Genomic DNA, 27,333 nt, shown 5'->3' with positions numbered 1-27,333 from the left:
ACAAATTAAAATACATAGTTCTAAATATGAATAGTAACTCTATAAATAGGGCGGCGGACTAATGAAAAAGTGAAAGGAAATTTTAGAATACATATTCCAATTGAATACCTTTTTATGGGCATCAATGACTACTAAAGAGCTAATGTTGGCTTTTTGGAGGATCCAAATGTTGAACTTTTCGAACAGCAACAAAATCAATTGCTGTTTGATATAATTCTCAAAACTAGGTTTGAAAATTACTACCTCCTCTCTTAAATATAATAGCTAGTTAAGGATAAAATTTAATCTTAAATATAAAATTTTAATTAATTTTATTTCACAAATTTATAATTTTTTTTAAATCGAGACGAGTCTATAATTCAGATCTAAAATGCCTCTTCAAGTGTAAAGACAAGAACCATGCTCTTTTTGTTGTTTGTGAGAGGGTGCAGTTTTTAATCCTTAATTCATGAAAAATGGGTTGTTCTAATTTTTTTTTTATAAATAATACTTCTTCTCATCCTAACTATAATAGTTTACTAAACATAAAAATATGTTATTAGGCCTGCTCTTGTTGGCCAAAAAAAAAATATACAGTAATAAAATGCCCTACGCGAGTAAGCAACCCGTTTTCTATCTCTTTCCAGTGAGTATCGTGCTCGCGCTTGAAGCGGTAGGCTACTTCCTTTACGCACAAACATTAACAACTCATCTTTTTACCGATGGCTGCCGCCGCACCACCGCCTCCGCCGACTCCAGCGCCGGTGGAGGCATTGCCGAAGTCGACGCCAGCAGGCCACACTCTGTTCTCCCGCATACGTCTGGCCACCCCTTCAGACGTTCCTCACATCCACAAGCTCGTCCATCAGATGGCCGTGTTCGAGCACCTAACCCATCAATTCGCCGCCACCGAGTCCGCTCTCTCCTCCACTCTCTTCAATTCTCAGGCCTTCCACTCCTTCACCATCTTCATCCTCGAAGTTTCCCCCAACCCCTTTCCGGAATCGACCGTCAATCCCTTGTACAAACCGAAGGTTCAGGTCTTGAATCTGGAGCTCCCGATTGAGGATCCAGAGAGAGAGAGGTTCAAAGCGGAGGGGGATGATGTTGTGGTTGCTGGATTTGTGCTCTTCTTTCCTAATTACTCCACGTTTCTGGCTAAGCCAGGGTTCTATGTGGAGGATTTGTTTGTGAGAGAGTGTTACAGAAGGAAAGGGTTCGGAAAAATGCTGCTTTCGGCGGTGGCGAAGCAAGCGGTGGAGATGGGGTACGGGAGAGTGGAGTGGTCAGTGCTTGATTGGAACGTGAACGCGATTAAGTTTTACGAGGAGATGGGGGCCAAGATCTTGCAGGAATGGCGGATTTGCAGGTTAACTGGTGAGGCTCTCGAAGCTTACGGCCCCTGCTGACTGAGATTTTTCATCAATTTCTGCACTTTGCTCTTTGATTTTTCTTTTCGTTCTGGTTTGTTCACTGTGATCTTTGGCCACTGGTTTGTTATTATTAATGTAACGTGTATTTCCCCCCAAAAAAAAATCCATAATTTATTTCAAGTGTTTGGAGCTTGGAAGCGAGTTTGAAACAAGAAAAACTTAAAAAAGGAAGAGAAGAAGAAGTGGCACCTGTGAAGAGAAGGGCCAGAGAGATCCTCCAAAAGCATGGAGCTTTTAGAGCTTTCAACACAACCTTCATCCTGAAATCAAATGCCCTCAATTTGGTCATAACAACTAAGAACAGAGTCAGTCATCTTAGGACCAAAGGCAAACCAAACATTAAAAAAAAAAAAACAAGGGGAAACACGCACACTCACGATATTAGAAGACAGAACCAGAGTCCGTAGAATAACCGATTAACTTTACACAGTAGCTGACTGCGAAAATTGGAGATCTGATCACGGAGTGTTTGGATATAACAAAATTATAATTTTAAAAATACTCTTATGATAGATGTGTTTTTAAAAAGTATTTTTTATAGTTGCCAAACACTTTTTTAACTTCATATATGGCTTCTGACTTGGTTCATTTTCAAAATAGCCTTCTTTAAAGCAAACATTAATTCCAATAATTTGCTTCAATCTAATTATTGATAATTCCCTCTGATTACACGAGGATATATTTAGTTGTTCTTCTTAAATGAGCAATTGTGCTGGGCCTGCGTACAAGCAGTCAAACATAATTGCCGGGTTCGGGAATAATGAATAAAAATATTATATATATATATATATATATATATATGTATAGATGATTTTGTTTTTGGTGAAACTACGGGGCTAAAGCCCATCTTATTATTTCAGAACCTTACGTGGGTAAATAATCCCCACAATATCCCTGTACAAATATAAGGATAGCTTCTGGGACGGTTTCTCATAAAATGTCACCGCATCCCTCTGCTGAAAGCTCATATTGACAAGACAATCAGCACAACAATTGCCTTCTATGTACACATGTTGTATCCTAACCTAATTAAAAAAACTCAATTCTTTCTTTACAATTTTTAACAAAGCAGAATCGACATAATACTCATCTTTCATCCTATTTAACATGTTTACAATAGCTAAAGAATCACTTAGATGATGTTTTAATTTGCAAGGCACCAACTCTTGCATTAGCTGACTTTTTTTTTTTGATAAACTATAATTAAAAAAACACGAAAAACCAGTAAAAAACTAAGAAACAACAGTAGGCGTCACGCACAATGGGACCGCTTCGAAGCTCAGAATTTGCAATCCCATAGCACCGTTCGGTGCTGATTTCGCTAGAGTGTGGACCATCTGCCATGGCATTGCTCTCACGGCTGATAACGTGCATCTCAACTTTCCAATCCCATCCGTGCATCCTCCTGATTTCTTGAATGATCTTCCATTCATCATGGAGGTTAGGGTCCCCATGCCTGATCAGTTGGACGGCATCGGAAGAATCGGTGCAAAGAATAATATCTCTTTCACCAAGGTCCTAAACCCTCTCAGATAAGATTGTGGTAGGAATAGAAAATATTTTATTGGGCGCACTGTTCAAGGCCCTATTCTGTTCTATATATAGACAGGGTAAAAACCCTAGATTACATTGTAGTGTGACACGTATACAAAGGAATATACTAGAAGAATGATACAAGGTTCACATTTACAGATCAGGAACATGCTTGAATGTAATGGGCCTGCGTAATGGGCTTTCTTATTGGACTTCCTGTTATATTCTTAACATCCCCCGTCAAACTAGGCCTGGGTGAAGGAACAAGGCCGAGTTTGTCTCTAAAAGCCCAAAACCGAGAATGAGACAAGGCTTTTGTGAAGAAGTCAGCAATCTGATCGGACGAGGGAACATACCGAACTGAGAGTTGCTGTCCGATAACTCTGTCTCTGATGTAATGAACATCAAGTTCGATATGTTTTGATCGAGCGTGAAATACCGGATTGGAAGCTAGCGCAGCAGCACTTAGATTATCGCACCACGCAATCGGGGGTTGTTTCAGATGGATCCCCAATTCTCCAAAGAGGGATTGAAACCACGCAAGTTCCGTTGAGAGATTCGCTAGAGCTCGGTACTCGGATTCAGCAGAGGATCGAGAAACAACAGGCTGCTTTTTGGCGGACCATGAAATTAACGAGTCACCAAGGAAGACACAGAACCCTCCTATTGACCGCCGATCGTCTGGACATACGGCCCAGTCTGCATCAGAAAATCCTTGCAGCATCAGGTGAGTACTCGATTTGATATGTAGAGCAAGGTGAATAGTCCCTTTCAAATATCTCAGTATTCGTTTGAGTGCTTGCCAATGAACATCTGTCGGTGAGGAGAGAAATTGACTCAATTTGTTGACAGCAAAGGTGATATCCGGTCTTGTGTTGATTAGATACTGTAACGCCCCAATAGCTTGCCTGTAAGAAGTAGGATTGTTGAGTGGAACGCCATCTGCTTTAGAGTATTGTCGGTTGACAATCATAGGAGTAGGAACTGATGAACAATTTGTCATGCCAAATCTGTCAAGAATCGATAGAATGTATTTGCTCTGCTTCAAATATAGTCCAGTGTTGTCTCTGTAGGCCTCAATACCCAGAAAGTAATGAAGCAAACCCAGATCCTTTAGAGCAAAATGTGAGTTTAAATGCTTGATAAACAGTTCCAGTACTCTAGGGGAGTTTCCAGTAACCACTATATCATCCACGTAGATGAGAACAAACATAACAAAATCTTTCCCTTTTATGAAGAACAAGGAAGTATCACATTTGGAGTGAACAAAACCCCAATCTAACAAGGTTGACCTTAGCTTTTCAAACCAAGCCCGGGGAGCTTGTTTCAAACCATAAAGTGCTTTCTTCAAGAGGCAGACATGCTTTGGAAATTCTGAAGATATAAAACCTTCAGGTTGTTTCATTAATACTTGTTCTTGTAGGTCACCATTCAGAAAAGCATTATTAATGTCTAGTTGTCTTATTTTCCAGCCACAGGTTATAGCAAGAGATAGAACGAACCTTAGGGTGGAGGTTTTCAGGACTGGACTAAAAGTCTCATCGAAATCTTCTCCAGGTCTTTGTTGAAAACCTTTAGCAACTAATCTAGCTTTAGGTTTAAAACCAGATCCATTTACCAAAGGTTTGGCCTTGAACACCCATTTACAGTCAACCAGTTTCCTTTGCCCATTATAAGGGACTAATTCCCAAGTGCGATTTAACATAAGTGCATTATATTCTTCTGACATAGCTTGCTTCCAATCAGCAGAATTCATCGCCTCTTGAACAGTAGTGGGTTCTCTGATAGTGGTTACTTCAGTTGTCATGGCTCTAATATAGGGTTGTTTGGGTTTAAAAACCCCTGCCTTGCTTCTAGTTATCATTTGATGTCTGACCGGGGAGATACTGTCAGTCTGTGAGGATGAGCTTTGAATACTTCTTTCTTCAGTATTAGGAATTGTAGATTCATGAAGTTGATTTTCTCTGCTTTCTGCCTCAGGAAAGTTAATGGAAAAATTGTCTCCATCTTGTTGCTCTTCTTGTGTAGTACCTTCCTCAACCATGGGCAAAGGAATCAGGACTGGAGTTCCTTGAGAGGAATCAGATGAGCTAACTGGATCAACCTGCTCAGAATCAGTTGTTGGACAAGTATTGGGCAGCGATGATAGAGCTGGTTGGAAAAAGGCCTTAGGATGCACTTCTTCCATAGGTACCTTTCTTTTGTTCAAGAACCCTGTAGAGAAAGGAAAATCTAGCTCATTAAATACAACATGCCGAGAGATATAGACTCTACCAGTGGGACTTAGACATTTATAGCCCTTGTGATTATTGCTGTAACCAACAAATACGCATTTGACAGTTCTGAATTGTAATTTGTGATCATTATACGGTCTTAAGCAAGGGTAGCATGCTGTGCCAAAAATCTTTAGATGTTCATAATCAGGAATTCTTCCAGTTAGCCTGAATAGAGGAGAAATTCCTCCTAATACTGGAGTAGGCAAACGGTTTATCAATTCTGTTGCTGTGTGAAAGGATTCCCACCAGTAGAATAGTGGCATCTTGGCTTGAGCTAAGAGAGTTAGACCAGTCTCTACAATATGTCTATGTTTCCTTTCAGCTCTCCCATTCTGTGGAGATGTATGTGGACAAGAATGTCTAAAATGGATACCAGAATCTTGTAAGACCTTGGAAAACTTCCTATATTCACCTCCCCAATCACTTTGAATAATTTTTATTTTGCCATCAAACTGTTTTTCAGCAAAGTTCTTAAACTGAATAAACATAGGCAAAGCTTCATCTTTAGTCTTCAAAGGGAAAATCCAGGAGTATCTGCTATAATCATCAACAAATAATATATAATACCGAAAACCATTCATGGAAACAAGTGGTGAGGGTCCCCAAAGATCAGTGTGTATCATTTCAAGTGGCTTAGAGGCATGTGAAGTGGAAACTTTGAAAGGTAGAGAGTGCATTTTGCCATATTTGCATGATTCACAGAAACTAAGCTCATTTTCATTGGCAAGAGAAACTTTCAGATTACATTCACTGATGATTTTGTTTAAAATTTTGTCACTAGGGTGACCAAGTCTACAATGCCAAAAAGTCCTACTGAAAACTTTAGAACTAGAACTAGATACAGAGTCAACATCTTCTTCAGCTACTAACACCAAGTCTTCTTCACTTCCATTCTTCCTCTGATCCAAAACACGAAACATGCCCTCTCTACTTGGTTGACCCTGCAGCATTGTTTCCCCTGTTGTTTGATCCTTCACAGATACACCATTAGTGTTAAAAATCACATCTGCTTTATTGTCATGAGCTACTTGATACACACTGAGCAAGTTTTTTTTAATATAAGGAGTATAGAGAACCCTATTCAGCTTAACTTTCTGACTAGCAACATTCTGAATAGTAGATGAACCAATTTTCTGTACGGCTAATTTAAAACCATCACCAACAATGATATTCATCTTACCATGAGGATCAGAGGCATTCTCAATCTTATTGAGATCATTTGTCACGTGACTGGTGGCCCCACTATCTAAGTACCAGGAATCGTCATTTACCACTTCAGGGGTAGCCCAGTAAGCACTATCCGGTTCTGTGTAGGTTGTTCTATTCATTTTTCTGCTACCTGAGGGAACAAAGGATCTGTCAAAACGGTAAAAACAATTTTCAACCACATGACCTATTTTTTGACATAGTTGACATTTCGGTGGAGCATAATTATTGTTACTGTTGTTGTTTCTGCTAGGGCCTCGTCCGTTTCTTCCACGACCTCTCCTTCCTCTGTTGCCACGACCTCCACGCCAATCATTTTTTGAAAAGGAGCCTCCATCAGATCTAGGGAAGACATCTTCCATTCTGGCGTAATTAGCAAAATGAGGGGAGCCAAAATGCTGAAGTTGTTCAAGACGACTCTCAAATGTATAAAGCTGGGATTGCATTTCTATCCAGCTTATTTCATCTGCTCTGTTTGATAGCTGCACCACGATTGGATTATAATCTCCATCCAAGCCAGCTAGAGCTTGAATAATGAGGTCTGGTAGAGGAACTGGACTCCCGGCCAAGGATAGTTGTTCAGCTAGACTTTTCATTTTGGCAAGATAGTCAGCCATTTTTGTAGAACCCTTCCTGGTTCTTTGAAGTTCAGACCAAAGGAGAAGCAAACGGGGCTTAGTTTGAGCTCCAGCAATTTCTTTTGCAGCTCACCACGGACCAGCAGAAGTAGATACAGTGGTCATTTCAGCTGAAATCTCTAAGGTCATTGTGTTAAGCAACCAACCGAACAAAAGCTGATCAGCTGCAACCCAGTCCTCAAAAGCTGGATTAGTTTTGGTCTCGGTGCCTTCGGTAATGAATTGTGTGGGGCAGCATTTTGTTCCATTGATGAAACCTTCCAGCTTGTGGCCTTTGATGAATGGGAGGACATGTGTGAGCCATAGAGAGTAGTTGAGCCTGTCCAGCTTGACAGAGCAAGATTGGGATAAGGGGCTATTCTTTTCGGTCAACTTGGAGAGGAGAGACGCTGAGACAATGGAGCTTTCTTCACTGCTTCTTGAACCAGTGACTGGTGATTTAGGGTTACTTGCTTCCTCGGGATTCATTTTGGTGATTAGCCACACAAGGCTCTAATACCAAGATAAGATTGTGGTAGGAATAGAAAATATTTTATTGGGTGCACTGTTCAAGGCCCTATTCTGTTCTATATATAGACAGGGTAAAAACCCTAGATTACATTGTAGTGTGACACGTATACAAAGGAATATACTAGAAGAATGATACAAGGTTCACATTTACAGATCAGGAACATGCTTGAATGTAATGGGCCTGCGTAATGGGCTTTCTTATTGGACTTCCTGTTATATTCTTAACACTCTCCAGTCCCATTAAACAACCCCACAATTCAGCTGTCAGGTTATACTTTTTGTTCTGGTAAAAAAAAAAAAAGGTTATACTTTTTGTTATAATTATAAAACCTCAACTAATTTTGTCTCCTAAACTCATATGAAGTACTCCCTCTGTTCCTTATTATAAGAGACATTTGACACTTATGGCATGTTCCTATATATAAGAGACACTTACAAGTTGTCTCTATTTTTTTGTGTTGATTTACTATTTTACCCATATTTATTATCTCCAACTCACACCCTCTCTCCCTCTCACTTTTCTTTCTTTTAATAATTTAATTATTCTCTCTCATGCTCTCTCTCCTTATTAATGAGGGCATTTTTGGAAAAAAAATTATACTTTTTACACATTAATTGTTCTTAACTAATTTTAACTGTTTTTTTGATCAACGTACTTCGGTTATTTGTCTCTTATAATAAGGAACGGAGGGAGTAATTTTTAAAAAAAATATTTTTATTAACTGTAAGAGGTTATAACCAATGGATAGTTTCAATACATGAGGTACTATAAGAAAGTCAACAAATATTTATTACAAATAACTAATTTAACTAATTTTTTTGATATTTTTAAATTAGTTATCTATTTCTAATATTAAGAACCGGATGTAGTATGATATAATTTATAATGAGAATTTTTTGTCGAGAAAAATCTATACTCATCTTTATTATCAACTCATTTGTCGAATTTTTTTGCAATATACATGACAAAATGGCACTCTAATCATGCAGAGACGCCACGGGAAAAAGCGGGAGAGAGCAATTTTGGTCGGGCAAATATTTTATTTCATTTTGTTTTGAAAGATTAAATTAAAGTTATTGATAAAAATTTTCAAAAACCTATTATACAGCACTACGTCTTATTTTAAATACAAAATCTAGTTTATAATGTATTATAAATTAAATTTTATATTTAGAATTGGAGTAATGTAATGTTTTTGTTTTGGGTCAAATGTCATCCTTTTATTTTAAAGGCGACAAAGTTAAAGGTCCATTCGGCTAAAGCCCATAACCCAATCTTTTCTGCAGTCTCAAATGATAACTGCACTATTGCCTTGAGAGTTAAAAGATCCATCTGCTTCTGCCTTTGTCTCAAATTAAATGAAGATAGCATGAACCTATTTCAGCTTTAGAAACAAGTGACTGTTATGAGTATCACATTAGCCAGCCTCACAAGTGACTGTTATAAGTTTAAAGAACTCTTCCTCCTAATAAACTGGTTTTTTGGGGATTGGTTCTCCCTTTGAACTTGTGTTCATAATAATATGTTTTCATTAGTGTTTGATGTTCACAGAGAAGGCTACTCATGAAGGGTTTTTATTAACAGAAGGCTGAGTGAAGTGTCATGGTGTGGAGTCCTTTTGGAAAAGGGAAATATTATATAATTATGCCTAATAATTATACTACTAATACAGAATTTATAAAGCTTCTTTTAATGAGAAATTTGTAAATCGGACTATAACAAGACATATAAAATACTCCTCCAATCCAATATAAAACCCATTTTATAGTATAAATTATATTATAAAATAGATATTATATTTAGGACCGAAAGAGTAAGAACATAATTGCTGGTTCCTTGAGTAAAGAAAAGGACGAGAGATTTGCAGCGGCTGCGAAGAATCTATAAGTGCAAGAATTATGAAGCAAAGTGCAAGTAGCCTTAGTTTACTTTATGGCAAAATTAACGATTTATTAGTATATATAATATTTATAAATTAGTTATTTGATTCATATATTTAGAATCAGAAAGAATATATACATATTTTTTTGTAAATTTCTTTTTAAAAAGATGACTTAATGAATGCGAAACATTCAAATTATTTCCTCCATTTTTACATCTCTTTCTAAATTTAATTTGTGTAAATATGGAAGAAAAATGTTTGATAGTCAAATTGTTTTTTTTGGCCTTGACCAGCTGAGATTCTTTACTCTCATTCTGGAAATCCAACCTCATCTTTTCCTTCTAATATGGAAAAGCAACCGTATCATTCAGTCCTCTCATTGATCGAGTTGGTCGAACCACACAGACATATATACGCACAGTACAATAGTGTGTATGCGTGTATATATAATCTTTGAAAGTATTTAAAGACTTATTTATTGACTTACTTTCGAAAAACAAAACTGAATTAGCTAGTATGATCTTATACTTACAACTTCTATTTACTATATTTAATTTCAAATATATCAAATATAATGTTAAACTATACTACCCAATAGTTCTTGATATAAAACTCAGTTGACCAATTTGAGAAGATTAAAGAAATTAAATTATTTAATTATAGTATATATTATATGATCTCTCTAAAATGTTTATGTGTATCGTTAGATTATATATTATTTTCAGTCCTTGATATAAGATCCAATTGACTAATTTGAAAAGATTAAAGAATTTACTAAATTATTTTAAAGTACGTATTTATATTTATCATTTTTCTCCAAACTAATTTGACTTACTTATAAATTGATAATTTGATATATAATCTAATGATATACATACGTATTAGAGAGATCATGCAACATATATTATAATTGAGTAATTTAGTAATTATTAACAAGAGTTAGTCTAATTGATAAGGAATCAGCTTATAACCTATAAGGTTGTGAGTTCAAATCCTACTACCAATATAAAAACTTTATTGTTGGGTGATTCATAAGTACTTATATAAACGTTTTTTGAGCCTAGAGGCACGCTCTTGCCTGATAAGTTCTCAAAACCCAATTCACTTAAACTTTTAGAAAACAAAAAGAAAATAATTTAGTAACTTTTTAATCTCGGTAAATTAATTAATAAAATCTTATATTAAGGAAAAAAAGTAGTATTCATTATTCAAATAATTCATGCGGGTAAAAAGCATATGGCCCCAAATTGTTAAACCTTGCATATCATTTCACCAAGATGAAATTTGTGGTTCTGCATTATTGTTCTTCAAGGGAGGCATATTGTGTAGATATGATCCACTCACACTAACACATCTGAAAATGAAATGTGTTGAGGCTATTTTGATCGATCTGAAGAGAAAGCACAGTGTGTGGCTAGCTAGTTCAAGAGATCAATCAATGAAACTACAGTATGTAATTCTGTGTGTATGGTGAAATATTATACAGAAAATGCAAAACGTTATTATTGGAGGAAGAACGCATGCATCTGTGTGTGTGTGTGTGTATTCTTAAATTTCCCAAGAAATTTGTAGGCCTCACAATGCTTATAGAATCTTCTCATATAATGTTGTGAATGAAAATTACTTGAAGAAGTAAAAGAAGAGATGGATGAGAAGGATGACTGAGTTTTCATGCATGCACTCACAGTCGCATACTAAGCAACAGACTATAACATGTGGCCTTGTCATACTCTGACATGTTGCTCTGATAGATCTCTTTGCTTTCCGCGTAGAGATAAAGGTTGATGATGATGCTCCAAGCTTAATTATGAAATTACGATACTATATAATATAGATAGACTCAATATACTTATAACTCGTCTGGATCTACTTATTTAAATGGTTATAATCATGTTTACATTAGTTAAGACAAATTTTCTCATATACTTATTTTATATTTCGTAAAAATTTTGCTCCTTTAAGTTTCTTTCCATTTAAAATATTGATCTTCATGATTTAATAAAAATTTAGATCATTTGGCTCTTTAAGAGTACAAACTTAAAGAACTAAAAATTATATTAACTCAATAAATAATGTAGATGGAGAACAAAGCAAGAGGAGTGAAGATTTTGATTTTGATCTCTCGAAATTAGTAGTCTTGGTCGTTGAAACTTTGTTTCAAGAACAAAAAAATCTATAAACGAACTAAAATAAAGTTAAATTTCAGAAATCAAAATTACTGGTTTTAAATTTCAGGAACTAAAATCAATACTAACTCAAATTATAAAAAAAATGCCAGAAATATTACGTTGGGATGGTGATTATCCACTTCTTGATGATTCATATACAGCTGATTGCTTGATGCGGGAGGGTGTGGCTTCATGCGACGACAGCCATAATTGGAGAAGAAATAGGACACGTAATTGCAAAACTCATTAGGGACTAATTTTTGTTTTTCTAAATTTTTCTAAATGCCCACGTGTCTTCTGTATCTATAGAATCATTTTCATTTGATACATCTAGAGAAATTATTATCTTTAAATATGTTTAGTTTGTCTGGGTACGTGGCTTGGCTTAGTCAACGCATCATAATAGAATACTGTCATTCAATTGTTGTCGCACCGGATAATAACGAATGCACATTATATCATTGTGATGTTAATATTATAGAATCATTTACATAATAAACTATACGGAAAAAATTATTCATGGTTCCTAGTTTTTGAAAATTAAATACAGATAAATCTCAAGAAATCAATTTTTTTATAAGAAATTTAACTTATAAAACAACCAGTAAAATATAAAAATTTGACATGCAAAATATAAATTTTTGGACATCTCTTTGTATTTAATATTTTTACTTAAAAATCTATGAATCATGTTTCCTAAATTAAATAAAGTGGAGGGGTGGATGTGGATGAGCACAAAGACTGTAAAATTGGGGTGGTTAGAGGGTTGATGGGAATGGGGTGTGGGGCCCATGAATCTCACAACCGAACACAGATTATGGAGCTCCACATGTTGGTGAGGATGATGTCATGATTGGGGTCACTGCTTCACAAAAAAGAGTGATTTTGTGGTGAGAAATGGTGACACCTAGATGATTCCTGATACAACCTTTTGCAATCACTCCCTCTCTGCCACCCATTGTTTGATTTACCTGTGATTCTTTCTACCATGATACTTAACTCAAGATTGACCTTCATCTTCCCATAATTTTGTTATTCTGTCATCTCTATCCCTGTATATGTATATTCTTACAATATAAAATCTTACTTATAGACTATAAATAAGATTTAATAATTAGGATTGGAGGAATATATATTCATTCAGACCAACAAAATAATTTTGTTATTCTAATGTAAAATTATAAATAAAATTGAATCCTATACATCTTAATTTATAGAAGAGCTTTTATAATTATCATTAATGTATGCCATCAAATATTTTCTAATCTCAATGTACATTTATCTTAACTTTAGTCCTGTGACTCATGTTTTGTTATATATATATATATATATATATATCACTTTATTAATGTCATCATTTACTTTCTATTATATTTAGCTATATATGTCCCTTTTTCTGTTCGCCAGCATTCTAGCTACAACAATATCATAAATCAGATTACATTACACAGCGGATAATGAGTTGACAATAAGAATATGAACGGCCTATTGCAAAAGGCAGTTAAATTTTGACATGATGAATATTGGCCCTCAAAGAAATAAGGACAAATAATAAAAATAGGTCGATAACTTTAAAATAGTAATTAAGAATAAACAGAAAAATGTAACTTCGGAAAATATTGATCTATTGCAGCTTTGATTTAATCCATATACTCGAGTATATAATATAAAGCATCCAACTCAATAAATAATGTATGTTGGCTTCTTTGTAGATAAGGGTAAAGGATATATAACATCGAAAATACTTTTAAAGAAAAGACTAAGTATGAAAAAATGCCACAATTTTTCCTGAAAGTAATAATTGTGTAAGGCTAAGCCTCACTATAAATAGGAAGGAGCCTAGGAGCTTAGAGTTCCACTCATAACAACACAAACAAGGGCGACTCAGTTGTTGCAAGGCCATCCCTCTTCATATTCTCTCTTTCATTCTCTCTCCATCTTTATCTCTCATTCTGAAAAAAGAGCCTTAGGCTTCTTCTTCTTCTTCTTCCTATTAGTAGTCTTCAGGACCTTTCGGCCATGTGTTTCCATAAAGGAGAACAGATGACATCCCTTCAAGTTCATCAGATGGATCAAAGTGAAGAATGGAAAAGGCTGCAAAAACAAGGTGGTGGTGAAAAGGTTCAGAAGAAGCAGCACTTTCTTCCGAAAAGAATTTTGCAGTTTGTTTTCTCAGTTTCTGCGTTCTCTTTCTTACTTTGGTACTCCTTTGGTTGTTCCATACTCCCTCATGATGAATCCATCAGTGCCTTCTTCTCCACCTTCCTCTTCTCCATCTCTTCCCACATCTTCGAAAGAAAATACATGTTCCTCCTCTGTAATGCAATCCTCGCTTTTCTAGCCAAAACCTCACTTTACCTATCAGATTCTGACTTCGATGATCGCTCCCTTCAATCTGCAAATGCCATATCAGTTTCTCTGGAAGCTCCTTCTCTTATGGCTGATCAAGAACAAGAAAAGAAGCTAGACCATTGTGAGGAAGAAGAACAAGTATCAGAAGCAGATGATGATGAAGAACAAAAAGATGGAGATCATGAAATTATGGAAGCCTCTGCTGCTAAGGAGGATGAAGAAGTGGGGACTACGGACGATAGTACGGAGGTTATGGTGGGGACGCAAGATGGTGAAGCTGAAGATGATACTACGGTGGCAGAAACTGAGGAATTATCAAATGCAGATGAGTTGAACAGAAAGTTCGAAGAGTTCATAAGGAAAATGAAGGAAGAGATCAGGATTGAAGCTCAAAGGCCGCTAATTGCAGTCTAGTAGTATATGAAAGAAAGACAGACAAAATTAAGGGGCCAACTAAATTAAAGTGCTTCAGTCTGATTTTGAAATGACTAAGCCTTTCACAGTCTATGATGCTATAATATTATGTCACGTCGTTTTAACGAGGCTGCTAGTGTAATTTTATATCTTTGCTTTATTGAAATGGTGGTGTTGCTTCTTGTCTTTCTAGCTTTAGTGATCTTTAATTAATACATTAATAAAGTAGCTTCTTGCTTAATTCTCTATTGAATAGTTCATGACTGGGAGATCAATTAAGATATTGAGAATGATGAAATAAGTTGACTACTTTAATTTCAGGGATAGGTGGTTCGATATAAACCTGAAGATCAGCACAAGATTAAAACAGCTCGAGCGAGCTAGAGAGCTGTTTAAATTTCGAGGGACTTTCATCTTCATGACAGATCAAGAATCAGAATGAACTAGATCGTTTATGTGTGTGGAAGGTGCTAGAATGGACAAGATAAAGTATTACGTTTTTTAAAGGAATCTAATATTAGAAGTTCCCCAAAGGTAAGGAAATTAGAAGTGTTGGGGACAGCATCATAGCTCTCTTTTTTGGCCAACGACAGTGTCATAGCTCTCACAAATTGTCTTAACCAATTTTTTTTTTTTTGGGGGCGGGGGATTGAACTTCCTGTTTTTTAATTATTTTTATTTCTAAATCATATGTTACACAAATATATATAATATAATACTCCTCTGGTTCTAAATATAAAACCCTTATACACACTAGTATAAGGGTCTTATATTTAGGACTGGAGGAGTATAATATAAAATATAAACAAAAAAGTTAAGGTAACCTTATTATACCACATATTCAACTATAGATAGAGAAAGATAGGGAGCACATGTCAATCAGTGCTATGTTTTTGTCTCGGCCGGCAGGTTTTGATGAGAAATAATAGCCTACAAAACTATTATTACTTATCTGAACAACACACACACACACACACACACAAACAAACACACAATATTTCATGTGTTTAATTAATTCCCTTGTCGATTCTAATACGTGTAATTAGTGAATTTTACGATCATTCTCATTCTTCTTCTAAATTAAAAAAGCTGTTGGTGTTGACAATTTATTATTATATCACCCTTTTAGGTATAATTAGGATTAAGCTTAAAAAAAATCAACATTCATTCTTTATAAAGTTTAGGTTAAAAGACCTTCAAAAAATATAGAAGTAATTGTTTCCAAATAGTAATTTTTATAGTGATTTTCAAAATTCTTTAATTTAAATTTAAAACTTATAAAAGTCATCAAGTCGTAATTATTTATACTCCCTCCGATTCACAATATATAAATCACTTTTAGAAAAATGATTTGATCTAAAATATAAGTCACTTGAAGAGTAGTTAATGCTTACTTGTCATTTTTACCTATGCAATTAATGTTTAAATGTAACTCATTAATTATAATTTTTTCCCTTCAAATCTCATTTAAATGGGTAAAATTGAAAAAAAAAACAATTTGAGACATATTTACTGAATTAATTACTTTTTTTTTATAATTCTGATCGATAAATTAGTTAAAGCGATGGGAGGGTATATATTAATGGGGCTATTGTCCTTTGCTTTTGTATGTGGATAGGACTCCGATCATCCTCACGCATGAGATGATATTTTCAAATCTTTTGTGAAAGGGGAGATAAAAAAAGGCTCAATTATTATTCAAATTTGCCCAAAGAATACGACTTGCAATAAGCTGCAATTCATTAAGTTGATTAATCGTTGCTTTTAGTAAACCAATGAAAGAATACGACATTAATTAATATCGTACAAACTTTCCACGTGCCTCCATTTTTATGTGCAGCATCAAATCGTCGTTGCAACCCTCACCATCCTTTTTTCTAGCTCATAAATCTTCTCAAATAATGTAGGTCCAACGTACACTTGATCACTAAAGATATCAAATATAAGAATCTATTTTATTTCTCAAATTTATAACATGTTCTAAAAAAGATCCTTATTGATTATAAGATATTTCTATCTAAGTGTAATTCTAATATATATGATTAAATAAAAGTAATTTGAGGAAGTAAACATGTATTTGTTATAAATAACTAACTTAACTAATTTTTTTAATCTCTCTAAATTAATTATTTAACTCTTATATTAAAGATCGAATGTAGTATATTCATTTATCAGATGAATTAATGTATGTTTTCTAATGTTTATTTAATTTTTATGTTGTTATTATTTTGTATTCAAAATAATTAAGTTATATTTCAGCTTTAAAAAAATTGGTTTTTCAATCAATCAAAGGCGTATATATTAACGTTTTTTCTTGCCACCATACATATGAATGCTTGGTGCGTGTACAGGATGAATAATATATGTAAAGAAAGATTTATATTAATATCAAGATAAATATAATATTATTTTGTTTATTATTTCGTGCAATGCATAGCATATGATTTCAATCAAAAGACAGCATATATAACTTTTTTGAAAATAGAAAAGGAGGCCAGGTGATGTGAATTTATCTTTTAATGGTGTAGGAATTGAAAGGAAGTAGCTCGTTGCTTCCATGAAGGACAAACTTTGATTAGAATAGTTTTTTGTTGAAAATAAAGTTTCTTACAATCTGACCTAAGAACCGTTAAACCTATTAACCCTGTATTCTAAGATTGCCTCTGTATAATCATATGTGTGTCCTAGAGTATTCCATTCCGTGGACTAGATCATATATATTCTTTCCGACAAATGAAAAGGCTCATCAACTTTATTATAAACATTCTATGTTGTGTTCTTTTTGTCATGTACCAGAAAGAGTACAGACACTAATTTGTTGACAAAAATATCACTACATAAATTTCAAAAAAAATAATGTGAATGTTAATGAGGAGGCTTCTAAAATATTGTGGCTACTGGGAGAATGAGAGTTATTCATTAATTTGATATTTTTAGGAGAAAATATCATGGACAGGGTTCTTTTCCCAAGGGGGGCGGGGCCCTATTCTGGAAAGATCATATAACAACATCCTGAATTGAAAAGAACCTCAACAACCTGGAAATTAATGGCCTAATAATTGCCAATAATTCATGCATCTATCCCCCCATGTATTGTCTTTGTGCGTAGAAAATCTCCATTTTGATCTTCTGTATAAGACTAATTAATGCATCTCAGCTATTCCCTCGGTTCATTCCTGATCACAGTCCTGATTTTCATTATAAAATATATAATCATAAAGGACCAAATTAAAATCATTGGAATCATAAAGATGAGATAGGGTACATAAAAAATTGTGTGTGTGTGTGTTCGAGTTCTTTCTATACACACACACACACACACACACACCTTTAAAAAATTAAGCAACTACTCATTTGTATGAAGTTTCAGATAATTCAGGGTCTCAGTTCCACTTAGATGTAGATTGTCCTTTTATTGTTTAACGCAAGGCATAACTATGAGCATCCACTATGAATTATAGCTAGGTATAACTAATTACTTATTATTATAAAGTATATAGGTATGGATCTACATTTTTTTAAAACTAGGAAAAACTAATATTTAATTTTTATATTTTTAATTCAGTTATGATTCACTTTCTCAAATTTTATCAATTTGTCTCTGCATTTTTAGAAAATATTTAATTTCTTAGGAACTGAGTTGTAATTATCAAGTCATAAAATGCCAAAATTAATGGATTCAATAGCTAAAACTTAGGAGTTGAGTTGCACCAAATTAATATTTAAAAATTAAATGATAATATTAAAAATATACTAAATGATTATTCTTCCCTTTAATATCAAGTTATTACTTTTCCCCCCTTTCACTCTGATGTTTGCTATTAGCATTCTTAATTCATATTTATTTTTATTTCTTGCAAGAATATACATGATGGTGGGTGAAGATCATTTTCATCTCCTCAGTTTGTAACATTTTCTAACCAAATAAAGAAAAAGAAATGAAAGTCTATTTAATTCAGTGAAATATCCATCAATAAGCATATATTGATTATTCATTAATATAAATCACAAATACAAATATTGTAGTGCATGTAAATAAGTACACAAGAATAGCTAAATTATTTATAGCCTTAATTTTTTTTTTGTCTTCCTGGGGAAGAGAATTTTTCTTTTTCTTTCTTTTATTTCCTTAATCTGTGAGCAAAAATTGCATCGTCCTCACGATCTTGCACCTCAATTAAAAATAGACTAAATTTGGATTTCAACTTTTCTATCCATTATACAAAATTAAATTTGACTTCTAAATAGTGCCTCATTCTTGTCGCCCTGTGCACATGAATGGATCTGGAAAACAAAAATGAAAGGAACAAAGATTAAGGTCTGAAAATGTCCACTTGGAAGAAGCAGAGAAAATTTTGGGTATCACTGTCTCGGAGGAGAAAAAGAGTTGTTCTTTCTGGATCAATGCACAGTACCTGCCTCTGATAGAATCAAATTCTTTTATGAATAGGTTGTTCTTCAAGAAAAATAAAATTTCTCAGGTACCAAAAGTTTATCTATATTTTCTTATTCTTCTGACTATTTGTTGTGTGGCTATGAATTAAGAAATTTTTATATGTGGGTCTTATAAGCTCGCTTGCATTTTCAAGATTAATCATTTCCATGAGGAATTCGGGAAGTTGAAAAACTTCTGTCTTCTTGGACCTCAATTTACTGGGAATTATAGGTGCCATTGATTTTAGATCTTATTAACAATATGTATTTGTAGCTTTTATCTGTTCATTGAAGAAAACATACAAAGAACTAAACTCTTCAATGAACGAAGACTAGATTTTGATTCGATCTGTCAAATAAGCAAAACTGGACAGCTAATGCAGTAACCTTTACAAATATCACCGTTTCATAACTTTTGCTGAAAATAAGGATACACACACACACATACATAAAAGAAGGAGACAGGTATAGAATTAGAACAATGTCAGTTATCATCTATAACTAACTAACCAAGAAAAAGCAATTCAGACAAACTTTTAAACCATAATGTTGTCTGAAAACGGTTTTCACAGCCAAGGAGAATTCTTTAATTACCAGCTAATCCATAATTAAGGAAGAGGCATTCTAGTGAAGAGGCGCACCAATCATTGTTTAATTTGTCATTGACGCACTCCATAGCTATCTTCTAATTTGTATTGTTGGTTCCTCAGGAATCCGGTTGTGACACATGTATGAAGTTTTGTTCAGTAAATTGATGGGTGATCATGAGGTTCAACAAAAACCAGAAAAAGAACCCTTGCTTTCATATTCAAAAAATCATACTTCTAATCCCAATAAGAAGATGAATGACTTACAGAGAAGAAGGCGTCCCCCGCACGGGGATGTTTCTTCTGAGAATGGTATCAACAAGGAAGAAGAAAATCTGATTCAACAAACTCTACAATTATCAAATTTAGATTCTGAATTCAAATCCAAGAAACTAGTCTTATTGCTGATCTTAACTGCTTACCTAGGATTAGGAACCCTATCCTTCTTCCTCATAAGGAATCAAATAATGGGCATACAGACCAATGGCTTCCTTGATGCCCTATACTTTTGTGTCGTGACTATGACCACAGTAGGGTATGGAGACCTTGTTCCCAACAGCAAATTGGCCAAACTTCTCGCAAGTGTCTATGTCTTCACAGGCATGGCCCTTGTAGGGATGATCATGAGCAAAGCAGCAGATTACTTTCTTGAGAAGCAAGAAATCCTATTGGTTCGAGCCATCCACATGGGCGAAAAAGTGAGTCCCTCAGAACTTCTTGAAGAGGTTGAGGCACAAAAAGTGAAGTACAAGTTCTTGATAACATTAGCTGTTCTTCTAGTGCTCATGATGGTGGGAACTGTTTTTTTGCATTTGGTTGAGAATCTAGAGCTTTTGGATGCCTTTTATTGTGTTTGTTCTACTGTTACTACATTAGGATATGGTGACAAGAGCTTCTCCACAAGCACTGGACGTGGTTTTGCTGTGTTTTGGATATTGAGTAGCACCATTTGCTTGGCTCAGTTTTTCTACTATCTAGCTGAACTCTACACTGAAGGTAGACAAAAATCACTGGTCAGAACTGTTCTTTCCAGAAAACTCTTACGCTCAGATCTTGAGGCCGCAGATCTTGATCATGACAATGTTGTTAGGTAAGACAATGTTATATAATTCCCTTGCCAAAGTGTCCATATGTGCTAAGTATAGTTTATATCTGCATTTTTGTCTGTGATATGTGCCAAGGGATATAGTCTTATATGTAGTTTACAAGGAAAAACCATATAGCTTGAGGTATTAGTGGTATAGACAGGGAAAGTCACGGGGAAGCCCCAGTTAAGGAATTTATTAATTGCTAATAGCTCCCCTTCACGTGTCAATCTGTGACATTTATAGTCATTCTGTGGTATTTTGCCATAGATGGAACCTGTTAGTTATTAAGTTCCTTACTTTAGAGGTTTAGATACTTTGTGATTTCACCCTAATAGTATAGCCATAATGATGAACGTGATAATTAGTGACTCAGCTTATATAACAGGCAGTTCCTATAGCTGTCTTTTTCATTTTATATAACATTTGGTTCTATCAGATTTGGAAACTTACTTTTATTGACGCATTTGCTTTTATTCTCAGCGCCGCGGAGTTCATTGTGTACAAGTTGAAGGAAATGGGAAGGATCAGTCAACAAGATATTTCTATTGTGATGGATGCTTTTAGGAAACTTGACTATGATAAATCAGGAACTTTGACTGAAGCTGATCTCGGATATTCTGGGTCATCTTGACCATACATGTCCAATACCCCATAATTGTGATGAAATGTAAGAAAAGAGAGTTAATTACATTATTACCAATAGAAAATTTTGATTTGTTTTATCATTAGACGATTTTTCTTTTTGGTCATTGATGAGAAAAATATTGTAAAAAGTTTTGTCTAACCGTGAATATCAAAAGGACTTTTTTCTTCGCAAAAGAATATTAAAAAGATCGACTTGCTTTTGAATAAGTTTCAAGCAGGAATATTGGAATTTGAATAAACTTTGGAACAGGATACTATAAAGTGCAAAGCCACTCTTGGATATTAATATGTTAAAATCCTTTTTCCCTTCTAACAAAAGGTTTTAACAATGAAATAAAATCAAAAGAGTTATATATAAAGCAAAGTGATGATTCATCAAAAGCTATATTTTTTTAACTGCAATTACTTGGCCAGAAATAAAAGCCATTTAGTTAAATATTTGTGGTTGCTAATTCTGATGCACCGATCTCAATTTTCTTTGCCATTCAATTAGTTCAATCAATTTTTGACTAACTTCCAGCCAAGTCAATTTCTAAGTTATCCATGTTCTGCAACTATGATTAATTCATCAACTTCTCGATCTGATTAGTCAACTTGATCTCTTCTTTCTGCTTCTTGAACTTCCTGTAAAGTTGATCCTTCATCCACTCAAACTCAAACACTTTTTACCCTTTTAGACTATTTGCTTGACCCACTTCTCAGCTGAAGCACGTAACTGCGATCTGCTAATAACAACTAACGGATATTCAAGTCGCCATGTTTTTTCTCTGGTTTAAGTCAAAATAAACATGATAGATTAGCTGCCAATTCCTATTACTATTACTTTATAAAAACTAAGGGGGGAAAAGCTAATGAGGACAAGAAGCTATTTGTTTGCATGCACATGGTTAACATGTCAGAAATTCAGAATCCTTTACGTTTCAGCCAAAGCAATTCACATGAAAGAACAATACATATGAACAGATAAAGCTCAAATCTTGATCAGTCATCATCGGCATCATCATCATTTCCAGAAACTTTTCAGGCTTTTCTTATTTCCATAATAGCTTCATGTCTCTATCACACGGATCACTTTACAGTTTACACATAAGAGATTTATACTGATACAACAATAACCTGAACTTAAGAGACGTACGTGGAACAACAACGACCTTAATCGGATCAATCTGAATTAGCTCGAAGCTCCTCAGGATAATGTTCCGTTCTTCCTGCTACGTAATCTAAGAACCCTTCTCCAGCTTTTTCACCATGAGATTCAGAAGAGAACTTTGAAACGCCTCCAAAAGCTATTATGGCGATCAGGAACACAGTGGTGGAAGCAAAGAGAGGCCAAAAGTAAGCCAAAATGGTCAGCAATCTCGGTGCTGCATATAGAAGCAAGGAGAAGGATATTGATACTGCTAGTGCTATGATGATGTAGTATCTGTATTGAAGAAGCTTTTCTGGAACATCCATGGATAACGGCATCTAGCTTCAATGAGAAAAGGAGGAAGAAGTGACGAGAGAGAGAAAGAGAAAGAGATCAGAGAGAGAGTTATTGTGTAGAAGGAGGTTTCCTGTTGGATAGTATTATATATATCTGAAAGATTCTGTATGGGAAATGATGTTTCAAATGATTTTTATAAAGCTTACTTAGCCCACATGCCACTTGGTGTGTAAAATTCTACAAAATTTCCCAAATTATCCTTCCATGACTTCAATTCCACTGGTTAAACAAGTCCCCCAAAGATAAGGTACGAAAATATATCATACATTCATACTAATATATCTTGTTAAAGGATTGATATAACCATTATTATATATTGAGAAAAGTAAGAAATAAGATTCATGTCATATGTTGGCGAAAAAAGATTCATGTCATATGTAAATATTGTAATAATTAAACTATCTATATGAATATTTTTTATTAAATAGTTAAACAAGATCTTTTCCATATGTTTGTAATTTTTAGGAATTATATTATAGTTTCTAAGAAAGAAAAAAGTGTAATATAATTGCTTTGTGCATGTCAAGATCAAACATAGGAGATAAGTGTAGCTTTATTAGGGAGAAGAGATAAGGAAGGGCGCCAAGTGGCAATAATGATCATTAGGAGGACCATTAATAAATTAGCCGGAGACGAGAGAGGGGCAAAATGATAATTAGGAGAGGTGGTGGATGGGAGATTGGGAAATGGCAAAGGAATAGATTCTTTGGCAGCTTCCTTCAGTGGTCGGTTGGCAGTATTCCCTCTTTTTCCAATTCTCAACAAAATTGAATGAACCGCTGAGGAAAGGCATTGCTTCTCATTCTTGCTTTTCCATAATGGAGGATTATCAACCCACTCTAAATTATTATTAAATTAATCAAACACAAGGTTTGTGGGCTAACGCGGCCACAAGTTTTGTTATTATTATTCTTTTGGTTTTTAGTTTAAGGTTTCTTCATATTCCCAACTTTTCCTAATACTCCTCCGGTTCTTAATATAAGACCTAATTTTTGACTTAGTTTTGGTCCTAAATATAAAACCCATTTATCATATTTATCAATTTTCTCTAAATTACCCTTATGGATATTTCCTCAACCATAATCAAGTAGAAGAGAAAGATGGGGTATTAAGAAAGATGATTATGGTGTTTTAGGAAAAATGTGTCACTTTTAACTAACTTACCTAACTTCCTTAATCTAATCAAATTAGTTAAATGGGTCTTATATTAAGGATTGGGGGAGTATTAATTTCTCAGCAAACAAGCAGTGATCAGATAAGTTCAGTCCTTTTTTTTTTTTTCCCCCTCTCTCTTTTTGGGAGATTCATAAACTTCTTGGGTTAATTCATATAATCCATGGTATCGTGATTTTATGTTTATGTGAGTGGGTCCCCATCTTTTTTATAATTCGGTGTTTAGTCTTTTAATGGTGTCTCTTTTCTTTTCTTTCTTTCTTTTTTTTTAATGTGCATTGCTATTATTATGACATTTTAAAGAAGGAATGTAATCATTGAAAAGTCTTATAATAAGTAAGCACTATGTAATGATAAATTCCAAAGCAAAAAATGAGAATAAATCCATATTGTTAACTTGTAAGGACTTTTTATTAATTATATATATTTTTAGTATCTCATAATAAGTTCTCATGTCCATCATAACATTGGATAAGTACTACCTCCTGTCCTTAATATAAGATCTCCTTTGATTTTTATTTTGATCCTAAATATAAGATCCCAATCTATTTTGCCTCCTATATTTATACATTTTTTCTCAAAGTAGCCCTTCTAATAATAGTAGTTCTAGCCAATGCACTTGATTATTAAGGATATTTTGAAAAAAAAAATCTATTTATTACAAATAACTAACTTAACTTATTTCTTTAATCTCTTTAAATTAGTCAACTGATTCTTATAATTAGGACCGAAGGTAGTATTATGAAAGATAATGCCTTGACAAATAGTATTGAAAGAGTCTATGATTTAAACATTTTTAGTCGTCTTACGTTAAATAAAAAATAAAACTAAATTATGCAGTAAAACACAACTCGGGTCGTGTCTCTTAAGGAGATTTTTATTAATTATTAAGTTAACTAAGTGACAAAAGAATTAAAAAAGAAGGATTAAAAAGGATTTTTTTAATAAAACTAATTATGAAAATAAAGAAATAATCATAAACTGCTGTTTTGTATTTTTAATGAAAAGAGAATGAAAAATGAAAATTTGGGTTTTAGAAAATAGTAATGAGAATGCTTCTTGAAATGGAATGTAGCTATCCTTGCTTAATAAAAATATAAGAGTAAAATAATGCATCAAGTTAGAAAGCAATCCCAAACACGGTTTGGATCAAGTAAACTTAATACTTGACTACTCTAAACGCTAGGTAGTAATCAAATTATTAAGATACCTTTGAAAATCACCTGATGTGCAATTTAAATTGAGTTAATAAAACTTGTTTTCTTCTCAAAGAATACTCACGGAGTCACTCAATTGCAATACATCTCAATCATAAAATCTAACAGCACACTAGATAAAACAATCTTAATGAATGCAAAAGAATTATATAAAAATTCAAATCCCAAGTAATACAACTCAAATTAAACTGCAGAAATCCAATTAACAGAAATTATAACGCATGATTTCAGTCTCTAAAATAAATAAGAAAAATCCTAATGCAAGAAAAATCTAATAAAGTCCAAGAAAAAATTAATTGAAAAACTAAATACTTTTCTAGTTAAAACTCCAAGCTTAAACTACTTCTCTATCGATAACCAACTTGGACATCAAGACATCAGATTTTATTTGCATATTTATTGATTATTGATTGAGGGCTAGGGAGAGAACACTCACATATACCCTCTCCTTCACGCATAGAGACCCAGGCCGCAGTATCAGTTCGCCAGCTGCGCATATAATAATTTTCATATCCTCTCCACAACCATACACACTGCTGCCAACATAATAGAATTAGTATTTAAAATGAGATAAAAATATGATAAGATTTTTTTTTAATTTCTAATTTCATGCAATCAGTAGTTAATTCAAAATATCCACAATCAATACAAATTATCCCACTTTAGTTAACAAATATCCCAAAAAGATATCAAATAATATATTAAAATAGGAATTTATCAATCTAAAATGTGTTAATAAACTCTATTTTATTAATCTTTTTATAGGATCAAATAAATTGTAATTTGTACATCTTTTGAAGTTCTAAAAGTCTCCAATAAGAGATATTTTCCCGTTTATTCTGTTTTTTTTTTAACTACTAAAACCACTCCACTCTTTCTAGAATATGCCTAATTTCGCAACCTGAAAAGCAAACACACTTTAGAGGATCCATTAGATAAAATCTGTTGTGTGGTAGTGGCTCTTTGAGGTAAGAAGTAAGCTTCAATCTCATTAAGAAGATGGCATCTATCACTCACTCACATTGAGGTAAGATGTAATCTTCATTATAAAGCGGGAGGCAATCAGTTAAGCTTTGATGTCGAAATATATTATTATTTAGTTTTAATATTTTTAATGATATAGGCATGAGGATAATGTTTAGGAAAATTTAAATACTCACTAAATATATCAAAGAATTTAATATATTTTTAAGTTTAACTTGTAAATATGATTTTTTTTGGGGAATCTTTTCCTATTTAATTTTCTTACTTGGAGCCAGAGTGTGATTTTTCCTTGTTTTTATCTATCCTTTTATTTTGTTTATACTTAGTATTATCTTTTAAAATTCTTATCCAACATAATGAATTTGGAAAAAGATTATCTCTTAAAATTCTTTTTTTTTTCAATATTTCTTTTCTAGTTGAATATAAGCAATAATTAAAGAACAAAAGCTTCCTGTGGGCTTCAGATTTTGTTGTTGAAGTCCCCCAAAAGCCTTCTACTTTAAGGATGCTTATTAGAGAGTATTCAAGAGTTGCTTTGCTTGAGAAATAAGAATGGGCCATATGTGTTAAAGTCCTTACTATTGGGCCCGTAAAAGAGGCAATTGAAGCCCAATTTTAAATAGAAGCACTTTTTTTTTTTTTTTTATAAAACAAGGCAAGATAACTTGATTAAATGTTCGTGGCCGATGAGACAGCTTGAATCAAAATATTTAAGTTCAATGCTCCTCTTTAATGTTTTATTACTTTCTTTTTTTGAATAAAATTATGATATATGAAAAAAAAAATATGACGATTTTTTCAATAAATTTAAAACAGAACATTTATATATTTTCACATGAATATTACTATGGTAAGAATGATTATATTATCTGTATTAATCTATACCACTTAATTTCTGATATGAACCATTTTGTTCTCTTCTATTTTTATTTCATTCACCAATCTATAACTGGCTGAAAGAATCAACAGTTTATGAAACATATGTATGTGATTTAAACAATTGATCATGACTTATATCTACCATCAATATATAAATATTAACTAAAAGTAATTCAATTATTCGAGAGAGAGAGAGGGAGAGAGAGGGAGAGGGAATGATCCAATCGCTTTCAATGGAACTATCATTATAGGTAGATGCTTTTTGCTAATCATCTTCAAATAATCCTATGATTTCTATCTATCTAATACTAGAACACAATATGTTAAGGATTAGTTTCTCTAGTTCATCAATATTACACAATCAGAAATCATCAGTTCCTCAGTTGACTATTTATCACACTCTTAATTAAAAAAAAGTGTATTGATTATACAATTGACTAGATCATCA

The 27,333-nt window shown here is 33.6% G+C and overlaps 3 protein-coding genes across 3 annotated transcripts; all 3 read left to right on the top strand.

Annotated features, from left to right (window-relative positions):
- Positions 1-584: 584 nt before the first annotated feature.
- On the top strand, positions 585-1,532 carry LOC114714421 (probable acetyltransferase NATA1-like). Its single transcript, XM_028899162.1, has one exon. The coding sequence runs from the start codon at positions 702-704 to the stop codon at positions 1,386-1,388; it is 687 nt and encodes a 228-aa protein (XP_028754995.1). The 5' UTR covers positions 585-701; the 3' UTR covers positions 1,389-1,532.
- Positions 1,533-13,645: 12,113 nt separating this feature from the next.
- On the top strand, positions 13,646-14,392 carry LOC114714408 (uncharacterized). The gene has a single exon (XM_028899147.1). The coding sequence runs from the start codon at positions 13,646-13,648 to the stop codon at positions 14,390-14,392; it is 747 nt and encodes a 248-aa protein (XP_028754980.1).
- Positions 14,393-19,580: 5,188 nt separating this feature from the next.
- On the top strand, positions 19,581-21,145 carry LOC114714407 (two-pore potassium channel 1-like). The gene is made up of 2 exons (XM_028899146.1): positions 19,581-20,503; positions 20,982-21,145. Exons 1-2 carry the CDS (start codon positions 19,581-19,583, stop codon positions 21,130-21,132), a joined length of 1,074 nt encoding a protein of 357 aa, XP_028754979.1. The 3' UTR covers positions 21,133-21,145.
- Positions 21,146-27,333: the final 6,188 nt, after the last annotated feature.

Source organism: Neltuma alba, unplaced genomic scaffold (assembly GCF_004799145.2).
Source record: "Neltuma alba isolate B1F8T4 unplaced genomic scaffold, ASM479914v2 tig00011501_pilon, whole genome shotgun sequence".
Classification (NCBI taxonomy): Eukaryota; Viridiplantae; Streptophyta; class Magnoliopsida; order Fabales; family Fabaceae; genus Neltuma; species Neltuma alba.
Note: the sequence above shows the minus strand (reverse complement) of the source record. Positions and strands in the feature narration are given on the sequence as shown.

Coding starts and splice junctions, on each gene's coding strand:
- LOC114714421 (XM_028899162.1), top strand. CDS start 702: ATGGCTGCCGCCGCACCACCGCCTCCGCCGACTCCAGCGCCGGTGGAG.
- LOC114714408 (XM_028899147.1), top strand. CDS start 13,646: ATGTGTTTCCATAAAGGAGAACAGATGACATCCCTTCAAGTTCATCAG.
- LOC114714407 (XM_028899146.1), top strand. CDS start 19,581: ATGGGTGATCATGAGGTTCAACAAAAACCAGAAAAAGAACCCTTGCTT. Junction 20,504..20,981: donor GATCATGACAATGTTGTTAG/GTAAGACAATGT, acceptor TTTTATTCTCAG/CGCCGCGGAGTTCATTGTGT.